Source organism: Girardinichthys multiradiatus, chromosome 19 (genome assembly GCF_021462225.1).
Source record: "Girardinichthys multiradiatus isolate DD_20200921_A chromosome 19, DD_fGirMul_XY1, whole genome shotgun sequence".
NCBI lineage: Eukaryota > Metazoa > Chordata > Actinopteri > Cyprinodontiformes > Goodeidae > Girardinichthys > Girardinichthys multiradiatus.
The window spans coordinates 32,457,392-32,473,755 of record NC_061811.1 but is presented as its reverse complement, the minus strand read 5'-3'; the positions used below and the strand labels follow the sequence as shown (position 1 = coordinate 32,473,755).

At 44.0% G+C, this 16,364-nt stretch overlaps 1 protein-coding gene across 1 annotated transcript in view; it reads left to right on the top strand.

The window, feature by feature from the left end:
• Nucleotides 1-1,618: 1,618 nt before the first annotated feature.
• The window catches only part of hhipl2 (HHIP-like 2), a 33,844-nt gene continuing 19,098 nt past the window's right edge, over nucleotides 1,619-16,364 (top strand). The window contains exons 1-3 of the mRNA XM_047344675.1: nucleotides 1,619-1,978; nucleotides 6,169-6,821; nucleotides 12,450-12,593. Of these exons, the coding sequence (XP_047200631.1) occupies nucleotides 1,619-1,978; nucleotides 6,169-6,821; nucleotides 12,450-12,593 (1,157 nt within the window). The remainder of the gene's footprint in view (nucleotides 1,979-6,168; nucleotides 6,822-12,449; nucleotides 12,594-16,364) is intronic.

Genomic DNA, 16,364 nt, shown 5'->3' with positions numbered 1-16,364 from the left:
CTTTATTGAACATTAGATCTCTGTCAGGAAAATCATTTTTAATCAATGACTTCATTACTGACCACGATCTTGATGTTATGTTTTTAACAGAAACATGGTTATATGAATTTAATAAAGCTCCCATTCTGATAGAAGCGACGCCTCCGAACTACAATTTTCTTTGTGAGACCAGACAACAAAGAAAAGGTGGAAGGGTGGCCACTTTGTTTAAAGATTTATTAGAGTGTAAAAAAGTATTTCTGGGCAAATTTGACTCCTTTGAATATTTGGCTCTCCAGGTAAAGAGCCCTGTCCGAACAATGTTCTTGAATATTTACAGGCCTCGTAAGTCCAAAACAAGCTTTTTCAGCGATTTTAATTAGCTTTTATCTGTGATGTGTTGATTATGACTGTTTAATTATTGTGGGAGACTTCAACATTCACATGGACAATCCTGAAGACAGAAGTGCTATAGATCTATGTGACTCTCTTAGAAATTTTGGTTTGACTCAACGTGTTAAACAGCAAATGTACAAACAAGGGCATATTTTGGACTGGATCATCACTAAGGGTCTGAACATTTCCAAGGTGTCTGTAACTGATGTTGCTCTATCTGACCACTTTTCTGTTATTTTTGAAAGCATCATCTGCAATGACTCAGTTTGCCAAAGATACATGATAAGAAAACGCATCTTTAAGGACGGTGCTGCTGAAACCTTTAACCAGATTTACTCTTCTACCTCCACTTTGCCCTATAACACTGTAGATGAGCTGGTAAATAACTTTGATTCTAAAATCTCGGACATCATTGATTCAATTGCTCCAATTAAACGAAAGTCGTTTCTGGGAAGAAAATGTCTCCATGGAGAAGTGCTCCACCAGTCAGAAGTGAAAAAAAGGAGTGTCGAAAAGTTGAACGCAGGTGGCGAAAGACTGGACTCCAGTTTCACTATATTATCTATAAAGAGAGACTATACAGATATAACCTACAACTGAAATAAGTACTGGTGCCCCCAGGGGTGTGTTCTATCCCCACTCCTCTTCTCCCTGTACACAAATGACTGCACCTCATCGGACTCGTCCGTGAAACTCCTTAAGTTTGCAGATGACACCACTGCAAACCCGCCTCCAGGCAGAGCTTTCTGTATGTTAATCTTCCAGTGTGTGTGTGTATATATATACACACACACACTGGAAAATTCACATACAGACAGCTCTGCCTGGAGGCGCTTTACATGGATGTGCGACATAATTACAGTTTGCAATGTTCGACCCTTTTTTGCGTGCATGCGTTGACACCGTGTCTTGCTTTGTGTGTGTGTGTGTGTGTGTGTGTTTGCCCCTTTTGGATGATTTTGTGTAAAGCTCTACCAACTTTGCTGTGGTACAGAAACCACACAAATAAATAAGGAATACAATTAAAATATCATTAGTTTTAGCACACGTTACGTTGGTTTTGTGTTAATTGCACTAATCTATTAAACAGTCTGGTTGGACACACGGTGTGTTAAAAACGCCTCAACACGTAGTGCGCATTCTTTTGTGCGCATGTGCTCGTACGTGCACGCTCTTACGAGGCTCGCTGCCTACATAAAGGGGAGCCAATGGTAAAGAAGTCTCTAGGGGTCCGACAGCAACAATGACAAGTAAGCAGAACGATGCGCTCCGACCAAGCGGTGCCGTTTGCGCGCCTTTACGCGCAAACACAAGTCGGAATTCCCCCAAGCAGGCACCCAGCGCACCTGAGACCATCTTCATCATCTCAGTGATGTTGTCTGTCCTGATCCAGCCAGCATCAGCTCATCCTCAGTGCCTGGACTTTGAGCCACCTTTCAAACCACAGTGGCACCTGGAATTTTGCTCCCAGTATGAGGAGTTCGGCTGCTGCGACCAGAGGGCGGACAACGTGATCGCGGAGAGATACTGGGACATAATCGAGGAGCTGGAGACGGCGGGTAAAGAATTGTGTGAGGACATGCTGAAGGAGATCATGTGCCAGGTAAGCTTCCCATCATCTCTACAGGTGAGACTCTTTTAAATGATGCTGTTATGGATTAATATAAAATAAGAGTTATTTCACAGAATGAAGCGAATCCTCAAGGTGAAGATGAATAATGAATTAATGAGGTTATGCAGTATAAGCTGGTAAATAACAATCAAACTACAAAAATTTTTTAAAATTCAAAAAACATACATTTCACACAGATTTGCCAAGTGATGTTCATATTAGGCTTTTAATTATGTATTTAAGCTTTTCTTTTTTAAAAGTGGAGGGATTATATAACATACAAAGTCAGTGATTGTTAACAGTTTAAAATTACTGTGGATTTTCTCTTATTCACACGGAGTCAAAATGAAACATACAGGCTCAAATATATGCATACACACCCTTTGATATTTGGAACATCTACTTCCACAGCCAACAATTAAGTCTTGGCAGAATTCTGGCTGAATATTTGACCATTCTGGTTAACAGTGTCAGGATCTGCCATTTTGGGTTTTGTGTTTGTTTACTTTCTCTGTTAGGTGTTTCTATTCCTTTGGGTTTAGTAGTTATGTTTGTTGATTTCTTTTGTCATCCTGAGAGTTTTGTTCTCTCTCCTGCCCCTTAGTTTTAGTAGTTCTTTCTCCCCTCACCTATAGTTCCGTTGCTGGTTGCCTTCTCATTTATTTATTACTTAGAATGGTTTTCTCCTCTGGTTATTATTATTATTATTATTAGAAGCCTGGGGATGTTGGATCTCTCCGGGTGAAGGTTCGGAATGGATGAGGTAAATTTCAATCACGTTCTCTTCTTCAACCTTTAACTAGGAACTGTTAGTGAAGCTGTGTGCAGAGGTACGCTTGACACACGTTGGAGAGTGGGCAGGTTCGTTTGCAAATGTTTGTTGATCTGGAGCTTCAGGAGGCAGCCAGCCAATTTTGGTCCGAGGAGCTTGTATGGAAGGTATGGAGATCGGAGCTGATGTCCTTGTCAGAACCAGGAGGCCAGGTCGCAGGAAACCTAGGAGGACCACACCAGAAGCGAGTACAAAGAACTAAGCATAAGGGAACGAAGTGCAGGCTGCGTCTCCCTTATGAAGCTCCGGAGAAGATTGCAAATGATGAACACCTGTGCACATCTCACCAAGGTCCTTGGGTCCATCTAGTGACTGAATGGGTTAATAGCAGGTAGAAGAGAGAGTAGTCCCCAGAACCCTGACATTACCCCCCCCCCCCTACAAAGGAAGCTCATTTCAGCCGCTTGTATCCAGGATCTCATTCTTTCGCTCATGACCCAAAGTTCATGGCCATAGGTGAGGGTAGGAACGTAGACCGACTGTTAAATCGAGAGCTTCGCTTTTCGGCTCAGCTCTCTCATTATCACAACGGACCGGCACAGCGCCCCATTACTGCGGCAGCCTCACCGATCCATCTGTCGATCTCCCGCTCCATTCTCCCCTCACTCGTGAACAAGACCCCGAGATACTATAACTCCTCCACTTGAGGCAGGAATTCCCCTCCAACCTGAAGAGGACAAGCCACCCTTTTCTGGTCAAGAACAATGGCCTCGGACTTGGAGGAGCTAATCTTCATCCCAGCCGCTTCACACTCGGCTGTGCACCGCCCCAGCGCATGCTGTGGGTCTTGCCTAGAGGGGGCCAGCAGGACCATGTCATCTGCAAAAAGAATAGACAAAATCCTCTGGTCCCCAAACCAGCCCCCCTCCGGCCCTTGGCTGCGTCTAGAAATTCTGTCCATAAAAGTTATGAACAGGACCAGTGACAAAGGGCAGCCCTGCCGGAGTCCAACATGCACCGGGAACAGGTCCGACTTAGTGCCGGCCATGCGGACCAAACTCCTGCTCCGCTCGTACGGGGACCGGATGACCCCTAATAAAGGGCCACCGATTCCATACTCCTGGAGCACCCCCCACAGGGCATAACGAGGGACACAGTCGAATGATTTCTCCAGGTCCACAAAACACATGTGAACTGGTTGGGCAAACTCCCATGAACCCTCGAGTACCGTGTCAAGGGCTGGTCCAGTGTTCCACGGCAGGACAAAAACCACACTGCTCCTCCTGAAGCCGAGGTTCGACTATCGGGCAGACTCTCCTCTCCAATACCCTGGCGTAGGACTTACCAGGGAGGCTGAGGAGTGTGATCCCCCTGTAGTTGGAACACACCCTCCGGTCACCCTTCTTATGAAGGGGGACCACCACCCCAGTCAGCCAGTCCAGAGGCACTGTCCCCAACCCCCACGCAATGTTGAAGAGGCATGTCAACCATGACAGCCCCACAACATCCAGAGCCTTGAGGTACTCAGGGCGGATCTCATCCACCCCCGAAGCCCTGCCACCACGGAGCGTTTTAACCACCTCGGTGGTCCCCAGTCGAGGTCAGCAGCCTCCTGCCCCTACTGTAAATAGTGTTGGCGAAGCACTGCTTCCCCCTGCTGAGGCGATGGATGGTTTGCCAGAATCGCTTTGAGGCCAACCGGTGGTCCTTCTCCATGTCCTCACCGAACTCCTCCCAGGCCCGAGTTTTTGCCTCTGCCTCTGCCACTGCCCGGGCCGTGGCATGCTTGGCCTCACGGTACCCGTCAGCCGCCTCAGGAGTCCCACAAGCCAACCACAGCCGATAGGACTCCCTCTTCAGCTTGACAGCGTCCCTTACTGCCAGTGTGCTCCACTGGGTTCGGGGATTGCCGCCGCGACAGGCACCGCAGACCCTACGGCCGCAGCTACGGGCAGCAGCATTGACAAAAGATGCGGAGAACATGGTCCACTTGGACTCTATGTCTCCAACATACCCCAGAATCTGGTCAAAGCTCTCGCGGAGGTGGGAGTTGAATACATCCCTGGCCAAGGGCTCCACCAGACGTTCCCAGCAGACCCTCACTATGCGCTTGGGCCTGCCAAGTCTGTCCGGCTTTCTCCTCCTCCAACGGATCCAACTCCCCACCAGGTGGTGATCAGTGGACAGCTCAGCCCCTCTCTTCACTCGAGTGTCCAAAACATGCGGCTGAAGATCTGATGATATGACAACAAAGTCGATCACTGACCTCCTGCCTAGGGTGTCCTGTTGCCAAGTGCACTGATGGACACCCTTATGTTTGAACATGGTGTTCATTGTGGACAATCCGTGACTAGCACAGAAGTCCAGTAACAAAACACCACTCGGATTCAGATCGGGGAAGCCATTGCTCCCGATCACGCCTCTCCAGGTGTCACTGTCCTTTCCCACGTGGGTGTTGAAGTCCCCCAGCAGAATAATGGAGTCCCCGGGAGGGGCACTATCCAGCACCCCTGACAGGGTCGCCAAGAAGGCCGGGTACTCCGCACTACCGCCCAGCCCGTAGGCCGAAATGACAGTCAGAGACCTGTCCCCAACCCGAAGGCGCAGGGATGCGACCCTCTCATCCACCTGGCTAAACCCCAGCATGAGACGGCTGAGCTGGGGGGCAACAAGCAAACCCACCCCAGCTCGCCGCCTCTCCCCGTGGGCCACTCCAGAGTAGAAGAGAGTCCAGCTCCTCTCAAGGAGATGGGTTCCAGAGCCCACGCTGTGCGTGGAGGTGAGCCTGACTATTTCTAGTCGTTATCTCTCAACCTCCCGCACAAGCTCAGGCTCCTTCCCCCCCAGCAAGGTGACATTCCACGTCCCTAGAGCCAGCCTAAGCATCCGGGGATTGGGACGCTGAGGTCTCCACCTACGTCCACTGCCCAATCCTTTTTGCACCATTTATAATAACAAGAGGTCAAATATAGATTAATTGATGACTACAGAAAGGTTGAGGTTCTTCCACAGCTTGGTGGTGATTTAGGTACCTTTTGAGCCTTTATGTAAATTTTGTTGATTCAAGAAACATTCTTGTTTTTAAAAATAATTAAATCTAATAATTACATCTCTATGTTGTATTATCATTCCACTAAATGCATTATAAAAAGCTCTTAATGATGTAATTTATGTTAATGATTTGTGCTTTTAAACTTCTGACCAGAACTGTCGTTAACTCTTATTTTGGAGACAATTCTGATCAGAAGTTTATGTTTTATTTATTTGAACCCAACAATGAATTATAGGTTAAGGGAAATTTATAGACAGTTTAGATGCATCACGTTGTATGATTCAAGGTCACATTTAAGCCATTTGAGTTGTTGTCATCTCACCACTTTCATAAAACATCTTCCCTTTGGTCATCCAGGAGTGCTCTCCTTATGCTGCCCACCTCTATGATGCAGAAGACCCCTACACACCTGTCAGAGACTTGCCAGGACTTTGCTTTGGCTACTGCTCTGAGTTTCACAATAAGTGTTGCCATGTGCTCAAATATCTAACTGAGAACCAGCTGCTGCTGGACACCTCTGGACGCGATATGCCCACGTTCTGCAGCATCGTTGACCTTTCTGACCAAGACTACTGCTACCCCAATGTTCTGAAGAGCACCGACCTCAACAGCAACCTGGGACAAGTGGTGGAGGACCCCAGAGGGTGTCTCCAGATGTGCTTGACTGAAGTGGCCAACAGTCTCAGGAATCCAGTGTTGATGCTGCACAGTGGTGACGAAACACACCGGATGTTCATTGCAGAGCAGATTGGCTTTGTTTGGGTGTATCTGCGCGATGGCAGCCGGCTGGAGCAGCCCTTCCTGGATATCAGCGGGGACGTGCTGACCACGCCTTGGCTAGGGGATGAGAGGGGTTTCCTGGGCATGGCCTTCCACCCCAAGTACAGACACAATGGACGCTTCTTCATTTACTACTCCATTCAGTTCAACAGCAAAGTGGAGAAAATCCGAATCAGCGAGATGAAAGTGTCCAGGAATGACATGAACATAGCAGATCCTTACTCTGAGAGGTAAGGCAAACAGAATGGTTTGCGTCTTATTTGCATTTAATGATGTGATTCTGATGATGTACCATTGCAAAAGACATTTTGAACAATATACTGGTGTTGAACCACAGGCTGTAAACGCTCCAAAAGCTTGCATAGACGTTTTATATGATTTATTGTTTAAAGTTTTCTGGGGTTCTGGGCACTGTTAAAAAATATGAGAAAAAAAAGACTTTAAAAAATGCTAAATAAGCCAATGTGTTATCATGAGACATGAGAATATTTTTTTTTCCAGTTGTTTGGATAATGCAATTTCTTTCAGTCCATCAGTCCTCTGCATTAGGAGTAAGTCCCACCCCAGACATGAGAGCAGCAGGAATAAAACCTAGATTAAAGCTCTCCTGCGGGATGTACTTCATAAAGAAATATTTCCTGTTTGGTGTGTTTTATGTGCTGGGCCTTTGTTTATCATGTTTGGGTAGTTAAGTTTCTTGCATTTAAAGTTATCTTTGGTTTCTTATTAGTAGCTTCCGGTTTATTTGGTTAGTCTGGCCTTTGGTATTTTGTGTTCTCTTTACTTTCTATTTTAAATGGTAAATGGACTAAACCTTCCAGTCATACCGATCACTTAAAGCGCTTTACACCAGAGTCACATTCACCAAATTGCATTCAAAAACATGAACAGATTCATAGTGTTACAGATTTGTAGGTAACTTAAAGTTAAGTGCCTTGCCCAGAGCACATCTCCATGAAACAGTATTTATACTGTATATTACTAAACGTATCAGCTCACCCACCCAATTGAAATCAGAGGCTAATGCCATTATCACAAGTTTATAAAATAGAGCGCCTAATTATGCAGACTAATTCTACAAACAGAGGACAGGAAAAAGGTGGCTTGTCCTCTTCAGGCTGGAGGAGAGTTCCTGTCTCAAGTGGAGGAGTTCAAATATCTCGTGGTCTTGTTCACGAGTGAGGGAAGAATTGAGCGGGAGATCGACAGACGGATCGGTGCGGCTGCCGCAGTAATGGGGGCAATGTGCCGGTCCGTTGTGGTGAAGAGAGAGCTGAGCCGAAAAGCGAAGTTCTTGATTTACCGGTCGGTCTACGTTCCTACCCTCACCTATGGCCATGAATTTTGGGTCATGACCGAAAGAATGAGATCCTGGATACAAGCGGTTGAAATGAGCTTCCTTTGTAGGGTGGCCAGGCACTCCCTTAGAGATAGGGTGAGGAGCTCGTCCATCCAGGAGGGGCTCGGAGTAGAACCGCTGCTCCTCCACATCGAGAGGAGCCAGTTGAGGTGGCTCGGGCATCTATACCGGATGCCTCCTGGACGCCTTCCTCGGGAGGTGTTCCAGGCACATCCCACCGGGATTATGACGGGACTATGTTTTTCGGCTGGCCTGGGAAGGCTGTTGGCTTCCCCCAGAGGACCTGGAGGTGGTGTCTGGGGAGAGGGACGTCTGGGTGTCTCTGCTGAGTCTGCTGCCCACGCAACCCGGTCCCGGATAAAGCGGAAGATGACGAGTACAAGTACGAATTCTACAAACATTTGTGAAAGAATAGCTAGCTCTCAGGAGTTCTGTGAATTTCACCAAGGTTGCCTCCTGTGCTATAAGTCAGTTTTAAAATTTATTTCCCACTAAATATTCAGATTCAACTGTTTGTTACTTGTATGATAACAGAGTGGAGGCAATTGGGAAGAACACCAACTCTGCAATAAAGTAGGCAGATAGAGCGGGGTCAGGTTCTTAACTTTCTGTGGAGTTATTAGCTACAGATCTCCAGACTTCATGTGGCCTTAGGTTCAGCTCGAGAACTGAGTGTGTAGCTTCATGGAATGGGTTTAGCTGCATCCAAGCATTGCATCACCAGTTGCAATGCAGTTGTGTAAAATCCTAACCCACTGGATTGTAGAGCAGTGGAGACGTGTTCTCTGGAGGGATGAGTCATGACTCTCTATGCGCAAATCCAATGGACAACGCTAGGTTTGGAAGTTGTCAGGAGAACAGCACTTAATGCATTGTGTCAAGTGTAAAGTTTGGTGAGGAGGGGATTAAGGTATGGGGCTGTTTTTCAGGAGATTACCTCAACCTCTAAGTTCCAGTAAACAAATGCTTCAACATACCAAGGCAATTTGGAACATTTCCTGCTCCCAACTTTGTGGGAACAGTTTGGGGATGGTTCCCTTCTGATTCAACATGACTGTTCACCAGTGCATAGAGCAAAGTCCACAAATACATAGATGAGGGCATTTGGTGTGTTGAAAGTCCTGAACTCAGTAAAACACCTTTGGGAAACACCTTTGGGTTAAATTACACCAGAGATAGAGTCAGGCCTTCTCGTCCAAGATCAGTGTCTGATCTCACCAATATTTTCCTGGAAGAATGGCAAAAAATCCCCAATATTACACTCCTAAAGTTTGTGGAAAGCCTTCTCTGAAGAGTTAAAGCTGTTTTAGCTGGAAAGGGTGGGCTGACATTATATTTAACCCAATGGACTAGGAGTAGGATGTCACTGAAGTGTATATGCTTGCAAAAGCAGACAAGGAAATACTTCGACAAAATAGTGTAACACCCAGCTTAAAAGTGCATTTTCTGAAATCTGTTGAAAGGTGCATTATTATTAATAGCAAATTGTCATTTTCGGTATAGATCTGACCCACATACAGAGAACACTCAGAAGAGAAAGTTTTACGGATTTTAGTGTCAGCAAAGTAATCTGGGTTGGGGACTTGAAACACCAACTGTACGGGAAGGAAGAAGAATGAACTGGTAAACAAACGAATGATATGAAGTAACTGATTTCTTAGATCTGAAAAATGGCTTACTAAATTGTTGTAGCTTGAACCACCAGGGGTAGAGAGATTCAAAGTCTTAACTTGCGAAGGAAGATCGTTCAGTTGTCTTCTTTGTTGTGATCTTGGTGCCAGCCAAATGGAGCTCAGGTGCCGATGTTTGAGATGGAGGAAGGGAGAGGGTATGCTGATGCCTGGGTCCTGGAGTTGGAGGAAACGGGAAGCCGCCAGCTTGGTCCGTGTCTGAAAGGTACAGACGGTAGTGAGAGAAATCCACAGGAAGATAGATCCTTAACTCAGTAGTTGATAATCCAGATGCTCAGAGAAACTCTGGAACGAAGTCGGTAAACAAAGGTAAACAAAGCCTTAGGTAAACACCTGCGTGGGAACAAAATACAAAGTTACTTGAAGTTCAAAAACGAAGCAAAAGATCAGTAGAGGCTGAGCTTGTTACCACTAAGGCAAAATGTCTGGCATCGAAGCGCTGGCAGCCTCCCGCTTAAGTACTCCTCCAAGCAATCAGCAGATAAGAGACACCTGTCATCCAGCGCACCTGAGAACTCCAGCACCAATTGTGAAACACTGAATGATTATGGAGACAAGTAAACCAAACACACACACACACACACACACACACACACACACACACACACACACACACACACACACACACACAAAAGCACATACACCAACACACATTCAGACTCTGACACAAATAAGAGCAGACTTTCGTTTTGAATGTCGTTTTTCATTTTTACCCATTTTCAGTATGAAAGAAAGTAATAGAACTGATAGAAATTATGTAATATCTACTTTCTCCTTTTATTTTCAAGTACAGGTAGAGCTACAAAACTTAAAAATCATGAAAAAGTTCAATATTTGAAAGATTTGTAATTTGAAAGATTTTGGCTTAAAGAAAATTCTGTGTCTGAGAAAATTAGAATATTGTGAAAACTTTGAATATTAATCAAAGAAAGTTGGGTGGAAGGAAACATGAGGTAGGAAAAGGTGAACCAGCAACCGGGATAACTGGAGCCTTGAGAGGATTGTCAAGCAAAATCCATTCAACAATTTGAGGGAGTTTCACAAGGAGTAGACTGAGGCTGGTGTCGGCGCAAATATCACGTTCCTTGAGTCAAGCCACTCCTGAATCAAAGACAGATTCATGAGTGGCAGACATGTGTAAGAAGGTGGTCTGATCAGATGGGACCAAAATTGGACTTACAGTGGCTTCAGATGAAAGTAAAGTTTGCATTTCATTTAGAAATCAAGGTTCCAGAGTCTAAAGGAAGAGGGGAGTGGAACAGAATCAGTGTTGCTTATAGTCCAGTGTGAAGTTTCCACAGTCAGTGATGGTTTGGGGTTCCATGTCATCTGCTGGTGTTGGTCCACTGGGTTTTCAGAAGTCCACAGTCAACAGGATATTCTAGAGCAATTCATGCTTCCCACTGCTGACAAGCTTTATGGACATGATTTTATTTTCCAGCAGGACTTGGCACTGCCGAATGCCAAAGGTACCAAAAGCTGCTTTAATGACCACGGTGTTACTGTGCTTGATTGACCAACAAACAGGCCTGACCAGAACCAAAAAGAAAATCTATGGAGGGTTGTCATAAGGAAGATGAGAGACACCATATCCAGCAATGGAGATGACCTGAAGGTCGCTTTCAAAGCAACCTGGGCTTCCACTACACCTCAGCAGTACCACAAGCTGATCGCCTCCATGCATCAGTGCAGTAATTCATGCAAAAGGAGGCCCAGCCAAGTTTTGAGTGCATAGAAGTTAACATACTTTTTAGAAGCCTGACATTTATTGATCTTATGTAATGTTCTAATTTTCTGAGACACCTAATTTTGGGGTTTTATTATCTGTAAGCCAACTTCATCAAATTACAAGAAATAAAGGCTTGAAATCTTTCACTCTATGTGTAATGAATCTATATAATATCTGAGATTCACTTTATGAAATGAGTGCTAAGAATGTTGAACATTTTTACGAAAAGGCTTAGGTTTGTCCACATTAGGCCCTAAGGCCAATAAAGCATTCAAATGCTCTTTACATTTATGTTTGCGCTTTTATGAATACAATGAACGTTACAAAAATAATTTCAAATCAGTGTGGAATTACTTAGGTGAAGTTTGACCACCAGTGTAAATAGTTTTACTAGCTAACAAAATTGTATTTTTATAGGGGTTGTTTTGCCTCAGATTGTTCATAACTCCAAATTTAAAGCCAAAAAACATTCACACAACTTAACACCTTCCATGTTTAAATTTCAAAATTGGCTTTAGACTGTTAGATACCTTCATTGTCCCCATATCCCGTTGGGAAATGTCTATTGATCCATTGACATTTACATATTATGAAAAAAAAGAACAAATCGGTACAGAGCATGGATTTCAAAATAACTCTCCCATTTAGGTCATGAACAGTTAAAGTTAATGCACGAGTTAAGGGTTTGGTCACTTCTAGTCACAGGTGAGTGTATTAACCGTTGGCAAATAACTGTGTATATCAACTTCCTGCACTTGCAGTGGATAGTGGTGACCAAATAGCTGGACCATAACAGTTATCCATCAACCACTCCATCACAGAACCCATGTCTATCTTTTTAATACAGCTGGTAAACTAACTTTTAAATATAATCACAGCTGCAGCTTTTGTTGATTGTTCTCACAATCACAACAAAGAACAATTAAAACAGTCCTTAAAACAGCCAAACAAGGTAAAAGGTTAAGGAGAACACAAGTTGTTATCTCTAACAGTGGTTTATGTTTATGTGCAAAACGGAATTATTTTGGCTGTGCAGTATATATATATTTTGATGAACTGCATCCTTTTTCACATGCAGGGTTATTTTAGAAATTGAGGAGCCCGCTGCAAATCACAATGGAGGCCAGCTCTTGTTTGGTCGAGATGGCTACTTGTACATTTTCACTGGAGATGGTGGAAAAGCTGGGGATCAATTCGGGAAGCATGGCAATGGACAAAACAAGTAAGTGCCTATGGGTTGCTTCATGCCCGCGAAAATGAAATGTGAAAAGTAGTTTTTCAAAGGAAAATGCAGTTAAATTTACTTCATTAAGCACAAATCCCCAACAAATGTCATCTCAAATGTCACTTTCTAGGTGAAACAATTCCATTTCATTTCCAATAATGTGGAAACCAATTTAGACCAAAGGTTGTCCAGCTTGGGGAATTGCATCAAACTTTAGTTAGAAACCTCCAGCAAAACCAGATGTACTTATTGGGGATTGAGAGGACAGGAAAGAGACCCAAACATAGAACTGAGCTGGGAAAAGAAAAACAAAGAAACACACAGTTACTTTATTCTCCATTAATGTGAATAATTTATACATGGAAAGTAGGCATGGACGTGTTACTAATATCATAGTATTGTGAGATTTTATACCATTAGAATCTCAAAACTGTGAAAATGTTCCATTATAATGTTCTTACAGTTTAAAGTCCTTTTGAGCTCCAGAGGTCAGTGGCCCAGTGGCCACTTTTCTCTGGCTGTATGGGGCATAGAGTACCGTGGCGCTTCCCATCCTCCACATGATTGTGCACACTGCCTGTCAGTTGGCTGAAAGAAAGCTCCTACAGTCTTCCCCCACTAGGAAAGATACATTTGTTGGTTTGGAAATCCTTCTGGCCACAAAAAAAACAGACAGTACTAATTGAAAAGAAATGACACAGTAGTTATCATTGTAATTAATGTTAAGCTGTTTTAAAACTACAGATAACAAGCTGAGACAATGAAGAGCCAACGATAGAATGCTACCTAACTAATTAAGCCGCTAGCTGGTGTTTATTGTAAAGTTCTTGTTAAACCATGTATCAAAATCAGTTTAACAATAGATATACGGTATAGTTAAATACCAAAGCCCCATCAAACTGCCTCATGGACAGAAACTGGAAGATGGTTCAACAGAAGAAGAGCCAGATAACTGAAAGATCCGCCACCTGTTCTATGTTTAGTCCAGGAACCCAAGATTAACCTGCAGTCTGAGAGTGTTGGGACAGAACAATACGTTCTTCAAACATTATGGAGCTTTGTCAGTTCCAGCTGCAGTGTTTAGGATGAGTAGATTGGAACTATATTTTCTCTTTTGTTTGAAGCACTCAGGGGAAGCTGTTTCAAAAGAAGAACAGCCATTTTTTTTAAAAACGTCTGGGTATCAGAATGAATGAGCCACATCTGGCCTGTTATACCACTGGCTTTTAGAAAGGCTGAGTCAGATCTACAAAGAGTTGACTGTGAAAGCCAGTAGGTAAATCAAACTTTCAGACAGCACGGAGAAGGGAAAACATTTTTAACAAGGAAATATATTCAGAATGGGTCTTTAAATAACTCAGGTAATTATGTGAGGTTAAGTTTACATAATAATATTAATGAAGTTATATCTTAGCGTGTTACATTTCCTTCTTCCGTGTTCAAAAAGGAGTAGGTAAAAGTACACACTGTTGTGGGAAAAAATAAGATTATCCAAGAACTCTCATGGTAAGAACTATTCAGAGGTTTGATAAAATAATCTTGTACAGCAGAGAGCTGTTTCCACCAGTGTCAAACGTTGCTGTAACTTCCAAAGTGCTGCTCTAAGACAGAGGGCTGCAGAAATACTTATGAGACAAACTTGAGAGAACTTTCTCCATACGTTTGTGTGTGAACAGACTTTATCTTTCTCCTCTGCAGCTTATATATTCCTACCCCATTACAAACTCTGTTAGATACTGCTACTTAACTATTTACAGAATTTAGTTTCATTAATGCAAAACAAACAAAATAGAAACAAGAATTTGTCAAATAAAACCTGCAATATTTTTCAGTTTTGCAGAGCTATTACTGTCCAGTGTTAAACAACTCCTCTTCATTTTTATGTGCCTTTAAAATAAGCATCTTGTAAATTCTTCTAAACTGATGTATGTTTTTACATTGCTTACAAACATCTATTAGACAGGACTTACAGATTGGTGGATTTCACCTATGATGATGAGAATAAGTAAGGCTGCTCATATTTAGACTGTTGGCAAGAAAATGCATAATAACCTGATTTAAGAAAAATTAAAATTAGGGTTCACTGTGAACATATATAGACTCACTGAAATAGTCTATGTGTGGCAAGAAGAAAGCCACCATTAAAAATTGTAAATCCTGTTTGCTATTTGTCACAAGACATGTAAGGGACACAACAAACGTGTAAGAAGGTTCTTTGATCAGAAGGGATCAAAGCTGAACTTACAGTGGGTTCAATACACATTGACCACATCAACCTTTCTCTCAGTTTAAATATAATAGGAAGTGAAATTCACACCAGATGTCAGCAAGATCCCAAGTAATTAAACATAAAAATAAATCAAAGCAAATTAGTCCACAGATAGAGTTGTGTGTAAAAAATTTGATTGCTACTGGGAATATGTGTTATACACACTTTCATAGATGTTTTACACAGAGGTGGGTAGTACCTACACTGGTCAAAAAAATAAAGGGAACACTGAAATAACACATCTTAGATCTGAATGAATGAAATATTCTCATTAAATACTTTCTGTACAAAGTTGAATGTGCTGACAACAAAATCACACAAAAATCATCACTGGAAATCACATTTATTAACCAATGGAGGCCTGGATTTGGAGTCACCGACAAAATTAAAATGGAAAAACACACTAGAGGCTGATCCAACTTTGATGTAACGTCCTTAAAACAAGTCAAAATGAGGCTCAGTATTGTGTGTGGCCTCCACGTGCCTGTATGACCTCCCTACAACGCATGGTCATGCTCCTGATGAGACGGCGGATGGTCTCCTGAGGGATCTCCTCCCAGACCTGGACTAAAGCATCCGCCAACTCCTGGACAGTCTGTGGTGCAACGTGACGTTGGTGGATGGAGCGAGACATGATGTCTCAGATGTGCTCAATCGGATTCAGGTCTGGGGAACGGGCAGGCCAGTCCATAGCTTCATCTTGCAGGAACTGCTGACACACTCCAGCCACATGAGGTCTAGCATTGTCCTGCATTAGGAGGAACCCAGGGACAACCGCACCAGCATATGGTCTCACAAGGGGTCTGAGGATCTCATCTCGGTACCTAATGGCAGTCAGGCTACCTCTGGCGAGCACATGGAGGGCCATGTGGCCCTCCAAAGAAATGCCACCCCACACCATTACTGACCCACTGCCAAACCGGTCATGCTGAAGGATGTTGCAGGCAGCACATTGCTCTCCACGGTGTCTCCAGACTCTGTCACGTCTGTCACATGTGCTCAGTGTGAGCCTGCTTTCATCTGTGAAGAACACAGAGCGCCAGTGGCAAAAATGCCAATCCTGGTGTTCTCTGGCAAATGCCAAGCGTCCTGCACGGTGTTGGGCTATGAGCACAACCCTCATTTGTGGACATCGGGCCCTCATACCATCCTCATGGAGTCTGTTTCTAACCGTTTGTGCAGACACATGCACATTTGTGGCCTGTTGGAGGTCATTTTGCAGAGCTCTGGCAGTGCTCCTCCTGTTCCTCCTTGCACAAAGGCGGAGGTAGCGGTCCTGCTGCTGGGTTGTTGCCCACCTACGGCCTCCTCCACGTCTCCTGGTGTACTGACCTGTCTCCTGGTAGCGCCTCCAGGCTCTGGACACTACGCTGACAGACACAGCAAACCTTCTTGCCACAGCTCGCATTGATGTGCCATCCTGGATGAGCTGCACTACCTGAGCCACTTGTGTGGGTTGTAGAGTCCATCTCATGCTACCACGAGTGTGAAAGCACCAC